Source organism: Mytilus californianus, unplaced genomic scaffold (genome assembly GCF_021869535.1).
Source record: "Mytilus californianus isolate M0D057914Y unplaced genomic scaffold, xbMytCali1.0.p SCAF_1, whole genome shotgun sequence".
Lineage (NCBI taxonomy): Eukaryota > Metazoa > Mollusca > Bivalvia > Mytilida > Mytilidae > Mytilus > Mytilus californianus.
The window spans coordinates 66,595,931-66,612,033 of record NW_026262581.1 but is presented as its reverse complement, the minus strand read 5'-3'; the positions used below and the strand labels follow the sequence as shown (position 1 = coordinate 66,612,033).

Below are 16,103 nucleotides of genomic sequence, written 5' to 3'. Positions count from 1 at the left end.
GTCCTTGTTATGCCATCTTGAATTTTGACTGTTAAAATTCTTCTTAGGCTGGTATGTATTTGATGTTGGTAGTCTTGTGTTCATTATGTTCTCAATAGACTTGGTTACTTCAGTCGTGATACTTTCTTTCATCTCTCTACCAAACTGATTAAGACGCTCCTCTGTTACAAATCGTTTACCTCCAACTCGTCTCACTTCTATGTCATCAGACTGATCAGCATCAAAAGACGTTTCTTCTTCTTCAATTTCAATTTGCCTTATTTGAGTTTTGCTTCTCAATCCATTTTTGCATGTAGTATGCCATGCTACAAGATTGATTGTTTCCTCCATAGTTTTAGGTCTTTTTGTCAATACATCATAGGCAATACTTTGATCATTTAATCCATTTAACATATGTTCAATTGAAATATTGTTGAATAGTTGATTATCCATGCCTGGATATGCCTTCCTGACCATTGTCTGAATGCGAGCAGCATATTCATTTACTGACTCCTTGTAATTTTTTCTGGTAAATTGCAACTCTTTTCTGTAGGTTTCAGGCAGCTTGTTATCTCCAAATCTTCTTTCCATATCTTTGGATAAAAGTCGAAACGAGCTCCTTGTTTCATACGGTAGCTCTGATGCAAATTTTGCAGCTTCATCTTTAAGCACCAGTAATATTTCCTCAGCTTGACGTCTTGGGTCCCAATTATTTCTTTCAGCAATTATTTCAAATTGCATCTGAAATGTACTCCAGTCACTTCTTCCATTGTAGAATGGTAGTCTTGAGTGATAACTATCTTGCATGCTAGATGTGGAGTCTGTTCTGTATCTCATTTGGTTGTTTTGCTGTCTAGTATAATTTGGTTGAAAATTTTGCTGTCCTGTATTCTCTGATTGAAAATTTTGCTGTCTTATATTATCTGGTTGGTTATTCTGCTGTCTGTAATAATCTCTTTCATTTTCAATTTGAAAATTTTGCTGTCTTGCATTATCTGGTTGGATATTCTGCTGTCTTGTATTTCCTGATTGAAAATTTTGCTGTCTTGTATTATCTGGTTGGTTATTCTGCTGTCTGTAATAATCTCTTTCATTTTCAATTTCCCTTATTTTCTCTCTCAATTTAAATACTTCTTGTTGGTCATCACCATTATTATGGCTGATTGGTCTGTTGAAACTGGTGTCACTGAATGATGTAATTTGTGGTATATTAGCCGTCTTTGTCTGATCATGAAATGGATTAGATGCATAAGATGTGCTTATTCCTCCCGTGGAAAAGGACCATGTACTTGGTACACCTTGTACTTTTGCATAAGTGTTTGAAGCGCTACTGTTTTGAACAAATGTGCTTGTTGCACTTTGGGTATATGAACCAATGCTCTGTGCACTTTGGTTATATGGACCAGTGCTCAGTGCACTTTGTGTATATGGACCAGTGCTCAGTGCACTTTGGGTATAAGGACCAGTACTCAGTGCACTTTGGATATAATGACCAGTGCTCAGTGCACTTTGGGTATAATGACCAGTGCTCAATGCACTTTGTGATGAAATACATGTGCTAGGTGCACCTTGAGTTTGAATATATGTGCTTGGTGCACTCTGATGTTGTACAGTTGTGCTCAGTGCACTCTGTACAGGAACATTAATGCTCTGTGCACTGCCTCTTATCATTGACACCCCCGGTTCATTTAATGAATTATTACTGGTTAAAGCAGGCAAGGTAAGTTGACTTGAAGAACCATGTAAACTTGGCATATTTGATAACCCACTATTTGAAACAAATTGTGTCTCATTTTCTCTTGTTAAGTCCGAAAAATTGGAATTAACACTATATAAGGGAGCTCTTGGGGACCCTCCCCCTCTATTATTTAAAAACATTGGAAGTGGTAATTGTCTGTGTCTTAAATTCATATTTAATATACCAGACTGAATTAATACTTAATTTCAGTTACCTTTAATGTTATTAAAATATTTTAAGAAAAATACACTTTGTGTTTCAGTAACTCTTAGTGTTCAATTATTTTATATGGAATTAAACACCTTGAGTTTCAATAACTCTTGGTGTTCTATAGTTTATAAGGAAAAAATACACCTTGAATTTCAATAACTCTTGGAGCTCAATAATTTATAAGGAAAAAATACACCTTGAATTTCAATAACTCTTGGTGTTCAATAATTTATAAGGAAAAAATACACCTTGAATTTCAATAACTCTTGGTGTTCAATAATTTATATGGAAAAATACACCTTGAATTTCAATAATTCTTGGTGTTCAATATTTTATATGGAAAAATACACCTTGAATTTCAATAACTCTTGGTGTTCAATATTTTATATGGAAAAATACACCTTGAATTTCAACAACTCTTGGTGTTCAATAATTTATATGGAAAAATGCACCTTGAATTTCAATAATTCTTGGTGTTCAGTATTTTATATGGAAAAATACACCTTGAATTTCAATAACTCTTGGTGTTCAATAATTTTATATGAAAACCACACTTTGAGTTTCAATATAAGCTGATTTGTATGTTGTTTTTTTTTTTTTTTTTTTTATGTATTACTTTTTTCCTTCCTTTTTTTTTTTTTTTTTTTTAAATGATGTTTTTACCGCTGCCACCAATTGAAACGCCAACCGTTATTGTAAATGGTTTGGCAGATATTATACAAATATCAATTAAAGTCAAAGTAATAAAACTGTTTTGAAGTCCAAACTTTGGATAATCAAGAAATAAGATTTGTTTAAATAAATAAAAGCAGCTTTATTAAAAGCTAATATCATTAACAATAGTTATTAATAAATCAATTAAATAGAATTGCAGTGTGTGCCAAAATACCTGAATAAATAATTCTGGGTCACTGTCTGAAACTCAGCTGTTCGCCAGCGGCTATAATTTGAAACTGACTATACTTTTCTCTAAACGTTTGAAAGATCAAGTTAATCAATACACCTAAAAATAGTACGCGTGTACACAATTGTGAAAGTAAACCAAAATGGCCTTTAACTTGACAAGTATGATTTTGGATAATTCTAACATTATAAAAGGATAACTATGGATAAAATAGGATGCATTAATAACTTTTGAATAAGGTAATTATGTTGTAACTATAGAAAATCATTCCGCATAACAAGCAAGTGTACAAAAGTGAAAATATGTATGACCTAGTTTTGCGGAAAATATACACCGGGAAATACAAATGAAAAGCAATGAATGAAGGTTATTATTAAAAGAATACTGTAAATAATCGTGGCACAACAGTATTCACTGTTGTATAGCTGACAAAATACTTCATGTTGTGTTACTTCTTACAGAAAATTAAAGAGATCATAGGAATACAAAAAATAGCACAGAAAACACACAACAGCAAACCAAAATGCACGGTAAAAGCTCGTACAATTAAGGGTGATGCCAACACCAGCAACACGAGAAGAAGAAAACAAGGGTAGAAACAAACACAATTCTGATTTATAATTTATTTATTAATTTGGATCCTTGCAAACTTGCTTTTCGATCTTTTTCCTTTCCTTTTGTATAACAAAACCGTCGTCGTCAGCGGCAGCTTCGACGTTACATGACGTTATTTAATTGTGACGGAAAATTACGTAGTATCCAAATCTGCCATAGATTTGGAGAAAACAAAATACTGCCATAGATTTGTGATTTGTTTGGCGTTTGTGACATCATATTTACCATAGATTAGGAATTTGCAGAAATTTGCCATAGATCTGGAACCCACCATAGATTTGAGTCCTACATCTGTATATTTGAAAAAATACTACGTACACCAGTACAATACACCTTATCGCTATTCCCGCTTGACCCAAGAATCTGTCCCGCTCGAACTTTTGACGTCATACAACAATCACTTTTCCATTGTGGCGTCAGATATTTTCTATTATGACGTCAAAATTTTACGGGAACTTGTGTGATGTCCAGTAATGGCGGATAAATAGCGATAAGGTGTATTGTCGAAATGGGATTTTGAAAACATCTGATGATGATTCTTTGAAATTACTATTAGATCTTGACTTTGAAGTTTTCTTATAGCTTTAATTAAACTTTCAGCAAAGGATATACAGTATTGGTGACATTATGGACGATACCTCCTCTGAACGTCTTCAAATTGAAACACTGGCTGCATGGTTCCTTGGGCCAAAATTAGAAAATATCGACATATTGCAAAAACTATCTGTATATTCGTTTTCTGAAACTGCAAACTTTCGACAAAGATTATTCCCATTAGATCGAGGATGCATAACAGAAGACGTCAGGCAAAGTGAAGCGTATAAGAACCATATTGAGAAGTTGGAAAAAGAATTGGGGAAAATATGCCAGGAATTACAAAAATCTCCAAATTTTGCGAGCACAAGAATTGTGGTATGTAACTAGAACTACTTCTAATTATTTTTTTTATTTTCTGATATAAATTTCCGTTTCATCTTGTGATTTTATATTTTGTTGATTAATTTTACATCAGTGAAGAATAAGTGGCGTAAAGATTAACAGACTTGACTGTATCTGTGGTATCCTTTATTTCAAGTTCAATGGGATAGATGTGTTCAACATACTCGTTGTCACTAAACTTCAATTGTTTATTGAGAGGACATCTATAGGGGAACGTGAAGTTAATGGATAATGCTAGCTTCTTCCATGTATGAAGTCTGTCAGTAGATTTAGAATATATCTTGTACCTGACTTGTTTATGTAAGACTATCGTTTAGGAAAATACAATATCGTTTGGTATTGTAATTGAGATTTTTTAAAAATATAAAGAATAAAGTCCTGGCCACCGTTTCACAAAGCCTTCTTAACTTACGACCACCGTATCATTTTACGATCCGTTTACGTGTGGTTCTACGTTCACGTTACGTGTGTTTCACAAAGGCATCGTAAAGGACTACTAAGTTGATCGCAAGTTACACACTGTGTATCATCGTAAGTGTATCGTAAAATGGAACTCTGGCTGTAAACAGGAGGTGTGAATCGTAGTTTATTTACATCGGAATATGGCACACTCTTCTTTCACAGATCGATGAGTCGAGCATGCCGATGAGAGTGGACGTGAAAATGTTTGCAGAGAGGATCCTTCAACATCATTGAAATTGTTTTGCCAAAATGGTTTCATGGATAAATATTGTTATCCTTACATCTTATATTTTATGTTTTGGATTATATTTTTTTGTTGAGGAAAGTTTCTGTAGATATTTTCAGGTTTGTTTGAGACATGTGGTCAGATGGAATCCATAAGAAGTTTCCATGTGGGAAACTATCAGATCAATATAAGTGTATGAATCTTTCTGAAATTGTACTACAAGGTTCCATATCACAAAGGAAAAGTTGGAATTGAGTTTGGGGGTAATTACCCAAAAAGTTTAGGAATTTGGGGCCAAAAAACAAGCATTTTTCTAGTTTCCAGACAATAACTTGTGTTCAAGTGTATGGATCTCTCTGAAATTGTACTGCAAGGAACCATACCACAAAGGGAAGGCTGGGATTGAGTTTGGGGGTGATGAACCATAAGGGGGTTCAAAAAATTGGGGGGGGTTTCCTTTTTTTAGCTCACCTGGCCCGAAGGGCCAAGTGAGCTTTTCTCATCACTTGGCGTCCGTCGTGTTCCGGCGTCGGCGTTAACTTTTTACATTTTGAACTTCTTCTAGAGAACCACTGAATGGAATAAAACCAAACATGGCATGAATGTTCCTTATGAGGTGCTGACCAAGTGTTGTTACTTTGTAGCAGATCCATCATCCAAGATGGCCGCCAGCGGGGGACTTAGTTTAACATAGGACCCTATGGGAAATACATACAAATGTCTTCTTTTAGAGAACCACTGAATGGAATGAAACCAAACATGGTATGAATGTTCCTTATGAGGTGCTGACAGGGTGTTTTTACTTTGAAGCCGATCCATAATCCAAGATGGCCGCCAGCAGGGGACTTAGTTTAACATAGGACCCTAAGGGAAATACAAACAAATGTCTTCATTAAGAGAACCACTGAATGGAATGAAACCAAACATGGCATGAATGTTCCTTATGAGGTGCTGACCAAGTGTTGTTACTTTGCAGCCGATTCATAATCCAAGATGGCCGCCAGCAGGGGACTTAGTTTAACATGGGATCCTATGAGAAATACATACAAATGTCTCCTTTTAGAGAACCACTGAATGGAATGAAACCAAACATGGCATGAATGTTCCTTATGAGGTGCTGACCGAGTGTTGTTACTTTGAAGCGGATCCATAATCCAAGATGGCTGCCAGCGGGGGACTTAGTTTAACATGGGATCCTATGGGAAATACATAAAAACGTCTTCTTTTAGAGAACCACTGAATGGAATGAAACCAAACATGGCATGCATGTTCCTTTTGAGGTGCTGACCAAGTGTTGTTACTTTGAAGCTGATCCTTCATCCATGATGGCTGCCAGATGGGGACAATGTTTAACATGGGACCCTATGGACAATACATACAAATGTCTTCTTTTAGAGAACCACATACTGAATGGATTGAAACCAAACATGGCATGAATGTTTCTTATGAGGTGCTGACTAAGTTTTGTAACTTTGAAGCTGATCCTTCATCCATGATGGCTGCCAATGGGGGGACTTCCTTTAACATAAGACCCTATGGGAAATACATACAAATGCTTCTTCTAGAGGTGCACTGAATGGAATGAAACCAAAACATGGCATAAATGTTTTTTATGAGGTGCTGATTAAGTGTTGCTAATTTGTTGCCAATTTACTGTTCAAGATGGCCACCAGGATTTTTTATTAAATTACAGGACCAATATTAAACCAAATTTGGCCTCACTCATTATTAGGGTATCTGTTATGATTTTAATCTATTTTTACATGATTTCCAAAACCAAAGTTGAATCAGGTGATCGACACAGGCTCTGGAGAGCCTCTAGTTCCTTTTTTTGTCTTTAAAATTTTCCATTTTAAATTGGTTATTTCTGATTTATATATAAAAGCAAATAATAATGATATGGTTTGAATAGGTAAATTAAATTTTTAAGTTCTTAGACCACATTCATTCTGTGTCAGAAACCTATGATGTGTCAAATATTTAATCACAATCCAAATTCAGTGCTGTATCAAGCTTGAATGTTGTGTCCATACTTGCCCCAACTGTTCAGGGTTCGACCTCTGCGGTCGTATCAAGCTGCGCCCAGCGGAGCATTTTATTTACATAAGAAATACAGTCATTAATCTGTACAATCATTATTTGAGAATATTTTTTTATCTCTATAAATATAATGTCGAAATTGATTTTAGGGCCTACCAGTTAGCGACACAACATTATCGGGAACACTTGGGTACTTAGCGGATATACTTTATAATTCCAATAACATCGACTGTGCTGGAGGGCCTGTAACCACTGCCATGGAAGTTGAAGTTGGAGAACAACTATGTGAAATGCTTGGATACGAGACACACAGTACACCTAAACCATGGGTTCACATCACTTGTGGGGGTACAGTAGCTAACATCGAAGCTCTGTGGGCAGCACAAAATATCAAGTTTTTCCCTCTTGTTGTTCGAAAGGTTATTGCAGAGAATCCTGGAATAGCTTTGCCTAATAACAAGGTAAGGCAAATAGAAATAGACGCTTAATGGACTGGAAAGGACAGACACAATCAATGTAATAAAAGATGTTATTATACCTCAGTAATCATTATGCCCCCGCCGTAGCGGAGGGGGCATTAAGTTTTACCCTTGTCCGTCTGTACGTACGTCTGTCCGTACGTCCCAAAATTGGTTTCCGTTCTCTAACTTGAGTTTGCCTCAACCAAATGTTATGAAACTTATACACAATGCTTATTACCACAAAACACAGATCAAGTTTGAATTTTGGTGGCGTCACTTTAACCGTTCTAGAGTTATGCCCCTTTATAAATGGAAAAATTGCAAGATTTTTAGTTTCTGTTCTCTTACTTAAGTTTGCCTCAACCAAATGTTATGAAACTTATACACAATGCTTATTACCACAAAACACAGAGCAAATTTGAATTTTGGTGGCGTCACTTTAACCGTTCTAGAGTTATGCCCCTTTAAAAATGGAAAAATTGCAAATTTTTTATTTTCTTCTAAATATCAAGTAATTCTTAAAATTGGAGTTGTCTTCCTTTGTCCATGATTATAGTTGAATCAACTACAATCAATGCTTTATACAATGCAATGTTTAATTTTACTTCCACTGATAAAACACAGATCAAGTTGAATTTGGGAAGTGTCACTTTAACCATTATTGAGTTATGCCCCTTTATAAATCGAAAGATTGCAAAATTTTTAGTTTCCATTCTGTAACTTTAGTTTGCCCCAACCAAACATTATGAAACCTATACACAATATTCATTACCACAAAACTATGATCAAGTACAAATTTTTTGTTTCCGTTTTCTAACTTTAGTTTGCCTCAACCAAATGTTATGAAACTCATACACAATGCTTATTACTACATAATACAGATTAAGTACGAAATTTGGTGGCAACACTTTTACCTTTCTTGAGTTATGTCCCTTTATAAACATAAAAAATGCTGAATTTTTTAGTTTGTCTCAACCAAATGTTATAAAACTTATACACAACCGTTCTAGAGTTATGCGTGTTTACAAATAGAAAAATTGCTAAATTTTTAGTTTCTGTTCTCTACTTAAGTTAGCCTCAACCAAATGTTATGAGACTTACACACAATGCTTATTACCACAAAACTCAGATCAAGTTCAAATTTCTTCAGTTATGTCCCTTTATAACTATATGATATGCAGGCGGGGGCATCATCTGTGTCCACATGTGGACACTATCCACATTTATTTTCTATATAAAATAAGTACACAATATTTTGACTATTTTTCAAATTGCAAGTGTTGAACTATTTGAGAGGTCAATAGTTTCCAACCATTGGACCTCGATAAAACTATTTGACCGCAAGCGTCATTATATTTCGCGGAATTTTAAATGCAGCTATGGGATTGGAGGATGTTTATAATACCGCGGGAGTTGCGACGTCGCGTTTTACCTATTGTATCTAGGGTCTTACCATTCAGAATATATATAAAGTAAACGTTAAACAGTATGGTTGTGTTTCTGCTTTTTATATTACGATAGTTGATTTAGCCCTGACATTTATTGTCTGTTGTTTCTTTCGGTATAATAAAACACTTAGTGACTGGATATTCGTAGAATAGTAAGTTTATTGTTCCCTCGGATACAACTATTGCCCTCAGCTACGCCTCAGGGCAATAGTTGCACCTCGGGGGACAATAAACTTACTATTTACATATTAAACAGTTCACTTCACATTGGATGTGTGTATGAAGTTTCTCAAAGTATCAACACAAACTACATTAAACAAAAACTTAACTTATGTTAAACCAAACCTTAACTTATCTTAAACCAAACCTTAACTTATCTTAAACCAAACCATAACTTATCTAAAACCAAACCATAACTTATCTTAAACCAAAAATGAACTTATCTTAAACCAAAACATAAACCTGATAAAGCACGGATGGATAAACGGACGGAAACACAAACCGGAAAACATAATTTTCCACTACGTATGCGCGAAAACAAAATCGATAAACTCAGGTGCTCCAAAAAGTAAATCAGTTTCAATTCTCCTAGTAACACACACCGGATTACTGACATAAAAAGAAATGTTATAATCGGCTATAATCATTGATATTTGAGAATTTATGTCAGTCATACCAACAGCAAAATGGTATATGCATCCTGTCTCGCCTTGGACATGACCAATTTAATTCATTTTCAGTAATATTAAGTGGGTCTCGTTAGGGTCTAAGCGTGACGCGGGATTGGCCGATTTTTTTTTAAGCGTGACTCGTGAAAGTCAAATTATTGTGCGTGAAAACGGGAAACGAATCTGGCTGGACACGTGAAATTACAAACGTTATTATTACAATTATAAGCGGGATACAGCAATCTGACAATACAATAAGCGGGATCCGGGATCAGACCCTTATTAACTATAAATCCTTAGTACATTTCCGAATACAAGTGTGAGGCCAATATACAAATATATACAAACAGTTTGATAAAAACAAACGATTGAGAAGACAAATTACAACTGAAACAACTTATACGTGAAAGGGGCATTAGCTGTCAAATTCATGTTCAGCGACTGACTCAAATTCTTAAATATGATTTATAACGTATATCCATATTACAATATGTCTGAAATAAACAATAAACAATGCATGAACTCGATAATATATATCAGCATTTCATGTGTATTCTAGTCTATACGCCATCTAATTAACCATCGAGATGACCTCCGAAGACTGCTGACAGTCACATAACCCAATATAAACGTAAACATAGGTATAAATAGATAGCGACCCTGTGCAATCGGACTTTCTATGTCTGTTTGATTTCATGTTATAGGTTAAAACAATAACTTAATCATCGTTTTTATCTGTATAAAAATGATTTTTGTGTGGATCGAATCAGTCTACGAAATGGTTCACCTTGTTTCACTTTCAATGTTGACATTCTCTTCCTTATAATTCATCAGCGATGTTTCTTAGCTTATTTTGACAAAATTGAACTAAACTGGCTGCTAAAAGTGAATTATTATTTCACTATTTCACTTTCATTAATGATTGAACAAAACAAAACAAATCATATTTTATTTTTTTTTATATCTCGTCAAGATCCCCACCCCGTAACCATATATATTCTTGTATGGGACAATAAAACAAATCAAATGAAATAACAGGCGAGTCCCTGGGGTCACCCCCACCCCTTTCTGTTTAAGAATTTGTAAATGGTCAAGAGCCCCTCCCAGAAACCATATATATTCTTGTATGGGACAATAAAACAAATCATATGAAATAAAAGGCGAGTCCCCTGGGGTCATCACCACCCCCCTCCTGTTTAAGAACTTGTAAACGGTCGAGATCCCCACCCCTAAACCATATATATTCTTGTATGGGCCAAAAAAACAAATCATATGAAATAAAGGGCGAGTCCCCTGGGGATCACCCCCCACCCCCTTTTGAGAACTTGTAAACGGTCGAGATCTCCACCCTAAACCATATATATTCCTGTTCGTCATTTCAAGAAGATTTGAATGACATACAGGGTCAATCCATAGGCATCACTTGTGCATATCACAAACCAATTTGTACTGGACTTTGCCCAATGTCAGGCGACCATGGGAATGACGAATTATTGGAAGACTTCGTAACAGCATCCTGTTACAATTATTTCTTGTTACTGATAAGTTTTATAGATTTTGAAAAGACATTGTATTAATGATAAATAATATTTTGATTTTTTTCTTCTTTTCTTTGGTAAATTGTTTGAAGAATTTTGTGGCAAGTTTGTTTGTTATTCGGTAAAAACTAATTTTCTGAATGCTATAAATTATTTTTTTGATGAAGTGAACTCCTTTAAAAACTAAGCTTTCATTGTCTATTAATAAACATATATTTAGATTTCTGATTTTGGGCCCAGTTTTCAAGTTGGTCCAAATCGGGGTCCAAAATTAAACTGTGTGTGTTTGATTCCAACATAAATTGAATATCTATAGGGTTCTTTGAAATGCTTAATCTAAACCTGTATTTCTTTTCATTATTAATAAGATAATACCACATTGAGGTCCAAAGGGTCCTAAATTAAACTTTTGTTTAATTTCATAAAAAATTGAATTCTTTGGTTCTTTGATATGCTGATTCTAACAATGTTTGAGTGTTAAATCATATCTAATTTTAGAGAACTTAGTCATCACTGGTTGTTGTTATTATATTATTATACCCCATGCAACGGGTTGCGGAGGGTATAATGTTTTTGACCCGTCCGTCCGTCAGTACGTCCGTCCGTCAGTCCGTCAGTCCTGTTTCTTGTCATCGCAACTCCTCTCAAACCACCCAACATAATTTCACGAAACCTTTTTAGATAATAAGGACATACTATGTAGTTGTGCATATCGACAGGAAATTGCGATTCAATTTTTTTTCTAGGAGTTACGCTCCTTTGAACTTATTTACTTTAATGTACTACTGCAACAGTTTGTCATCGCAACTCCTCTCAAACCACACAACAGAATTTCATGAAACCTTTTCATATAATAAGGACATACTACGTAGATGTGCATATCGACAGGAAATTACGATTCAATTTTTTTTCCAGGAGTTACGTCCCTTTGAAATTATTTGCTATTGCAACCTTTTGTCATCGCAACTCCTCTCAAACCACTCAACAGAATTTCATGAAACCTTTTCAGATAATAAGGACATACTAGGTAGATGTGAATATCAACAGGAAATTACGATTCAATTTTTTTCCAGGAGTTACACCCCTTTGAACTTATTTGCCCAATATACTACTGCAACCTTTTGTCATCGCAACTCCTCTCAAACCACACAACAGAATTTCATGAAACTGTGTAGATAATAAGGACCTATGTAGATGTGCATATTGACAGGAAATTATGATTCAATTTTTTTTCTTACACTTATTTTATTTCTCCAATGACAATGCGGGGACGTGGGGTATGTGAGCGCGCTCACTAAGGTTCTTTCATTGATTATGATTTGAAAAATTGCATCATATCTTATTTTAGAGAACTATTTATCCAGTTTGAGTTATTTCCCTTTGCACAGAAAATATTATGGATAAAATTAACCTGTGTTTCATTTTAACATACATTAAATATATATAGGGTTCTTTCAAATGCTGAATCTAAACCTGTATTTAAATATTAGATTTTTGGGCCCAGTTTTCAAGTTGGTCCAAATCAGGGTCCAAAATTAAACTTTGTTTGATTCAACAAAAATTGAATTCATGGCATTCTTTGAAATGCTGAATCTAACCATGTATTGAGAGATTTTGGATTGTGGGCTCCTTTATCAAATTGGTCCACATTGAGGTCCAAAGGGTCCTAAATTAAACTTTTGTCTGATTTCATAAAAAATTGAATTCTTGGGGTTCTTTGATATGATGATTCTAATATGTACTTATTATTGATGTTCAGTAGTTGTCGTTTGTTGATGTGGTTCATAAGTGTTTCTCGTTTCTCGTTTTTTATATAGATTAGACCGTTGGTTTTCCCGTTTGAATGGTTTTACACTAGTAATTTTTTGGGGCCCTTTATAGTTTGCTGTTCGGTGTGAGCCAAGGCTCCGTGTTGAAGACCGTATTTTGACCTATAATGGTTTACTTTCATAAATTTTGACTTGGATGGAGAGTTGTCTCATTGGCACTCATACCAAATCTTCTTATATCTTTTAGATTTTGGATATTGGACCATAATAGGTAAATGTCCAATTTCAAATATTTCAGTTCTTTGACCACATTCATTTTGTGTCACAAACCTATGCTGTGTCAAATATTCAATCACAATCCAAATTCAGAGCTGTTTTAAGCTTAAATGTAGTGTCCATACTTGCTCAACTGTTCAGGGTTCGACCTCTGCAGGAAAATCCGGATTTGCCGTCACTCTGACAGCCTCTTGTTTTATTTTGATATATATTTTCATTTCTGTTTGTGTATATTTTGACTTTTAATCGTCGTTGTTAGATAGTCATTGTTTTGTCCAAAGCAAATTAATTCCAAGCAGCAATGTTTACATACCGTTTGGTAGTATGTGTGGTCGAAATGTGTAATTATCACGTCGTTTATACGGTATTGTCCACGCAGGGAGTCTAATGAAGCTTTCCCGGATGTGATTATAAACTATAGCTTATTCTAACATAGAATAAATAATTTTTCACAATATTTAACTGACTGTAAAATTCCAGGACAAGAGCAGAAACTAAAGTGGAGTAGACTTGTTTAGCTGCAATAGAGAACACCGATCAACTGTTTGAGATTCCCCGACCAATATCAGTTTTAAAATATCCATTCCAAATTTAGATTAGAACAAATAAGTTAAAAATTGAGTCCAACGACGCTGTAAATACTTAATATGCAAATTAATAAATTATCGTTTTCTACCAGTCACTGTGTTGATAAAAATGATTATTTACAGCTCTTTCGGAGGTTGTTAAGCGATAACTTACCATTTACTATGGCTAGCTCAAAACTATGTTTAAACCATTTTTCGAAAAATTTACACACTGAGAATTAAAAAATAAAACACACTGAGATTAAAAACCCTAAAAACACACACTGAAAATTAAAAATTACACACTGAGATTTCATTAAGACGCACTGAGATTACAAAAAAAATGAAAAACACACACTGAGAATTAAAAATTACAGACTGAGATTTCATAAAGACGCACTGAGATTACAAAAAAATGAAAAACACACACCGAGAATTGAAAATTACACACTGAGATGAAATAAACTGAAAAACACACACTGAGAATTTGAAATTACACACTGAGAATTTAAAATTACACACTGAGATTTGAGCGCACTTTTTATGCGCACATATCTAATTAGCATACTTAATGTGAATCTATTACAAGTTGAAAACAACTAGGGGACAGAACTCGCTCAATTTGGCACCAAATGCTTTATAAAAAACATTAGAAATACAACATATAGAAAAACTATGTTATTAAAGACCAATAGAACAAGAAAAATACCCACTTACTCTCATTACAAAATATAACTAAATGGTGAAAAACTTTATTAAAAATATTAGAAAACATTGGAACAATCTGCAAAAAGAAAAACAATGCATTGAAATTTTTACCCATGTGCCTATTATAGCATATAAACTTACAAAAATATAAAAAAATTTCCTTGCGAAATCAGGGTGAAAGACTTTTGAAAAGGGACCCATGCTTAAACAGTTTTAAGCAAAAAATCCCGATACACTGTTAGTAATATTCTGAATTATAGGCAACAAACTTATGAATATGAGTTAGCAAAAAATGATGTTAAGTCTTGAAATTTATTACGAATGTTGGTTGAAGGAACCGCATTAGAGTTTGGGAGACCAATATATTAATCTGTTGAATTATTCATCTCATGAATATTCATTGGTAATGTACATATTAATCCCTAACCCGAATAATTCAGTCGTTATATTCCGCTGATCTACGAAGGCTACATTAACGCCTGAACGTCTTCCTCGATAAAGACCGTCAACCGGAAAATTCACACCGCTATGCAATATGGGAATTTTGATTTAAGTTGGCAGCTAAAGAAGGAGGAGTTCCGGATGTTAATTGATGTTAAATGATGTAAACTGATGTTAATTGATGTTAATTGATGTTAATTAATTATTTTCGGATTTGTGTTAATTGAACACACGTGTTTGGTAAGACAATCACAAGACAGTTGCGCAGACTCATTATCCTGATTGCCGCCGATTGGCTCGCTCTCACAGAGAGCAGGCGACGCGGCCAATGATCATAAGGAGTTCAAGCCCTCGTGTGGGAGAAAATCAGACACGGAAAGGGCTTGAATTATTCGAGTTAATTTATCCCAGTGTGTATTTTTGAAATCTCAGTGTGTACTTAACAATTCTCAGTGTGTATTTTTCAATTTATTTCATCTCAGTGTGTCTTTTTAAAATCTCAGTGTGTAATTTTAAATTCTCAGTGTGTGTTTTTTATTTTTTGTAATCTCAGTGTGTAATTTCGATTTCTCAGTGTGTTATTTTAGGTTTTTATACGCACGTTTACGGGACGTATTATGGTCCCTTTGTCCTTTGTCCGTCTGTCCGTCCGTCGTCAACATGTCAGACATTAACTCAAAAACTCCTTTACCAATTTGTATAAAACTTAGGTGAATTGTTTATATCTATTGACGTGAGCTCCCTTTCGTTTTTTATAAATTTTAGATTTTACGTTTCCGAATTATGACGTTTTATTCATTAAAAAAAGGGGGATTTTCCAGTTTTCGGACAATAACTCAAGAATGCTTTCACCAACTTGCAAGAAATTGTGGTGAATTGTTTATATCTATTGACATGAGCTCACCTTCAATTTTTATATATTTTAGATTTTACGTTTCCAAGTTACAGGGTTTTATTCATCAAAAAAAAAGGGGGATTTTCCAGTTTTCGGACAATAACTTCAGCAGTTCTTATGAAACTTTGGTGAATTGTTTATATCTATTGATGTAAGCTCTGTTTAGAATTTTATAAATTTTTCATTTATCATTTCTGAGTTATGGGGTTTTATTCATTAA

At 34.4% G+C, this 16,103-nt stretch overlaps 1 protein-coding gene across 4 annotated transcripts in view; it reads left to right on the top strand.

The window, feature by feature from the left end:
• The window catches only part of LOC127722682 (L-tyrosine decarboxylase-like), a 69,994-nt gene that overhangs the window by 38,027 nt on the left and 15,864 nt on the right, over positions 1–16,103 (top strand). For all 4 annotated transcript variants that reach the window (XM_052229338.1, XM_052229337.1, XM_052229336.1 and 1 more), the window contains exons 2-3: positions 4,047–4,358; positions 7,263–7,574. In XM_052229338.1, the coding sequence (XP_052085298.1) occupies positions 4,074–4,358; positions 7,263–7,574 (597 nt within the window). In that variant the 5' untranslated portion in view covers positions 4,047–4,073. The remainder of the gene's footprint in view (positions 1–4,046; positions 4,359–7,262; positions 7,575–16,103) is intronic.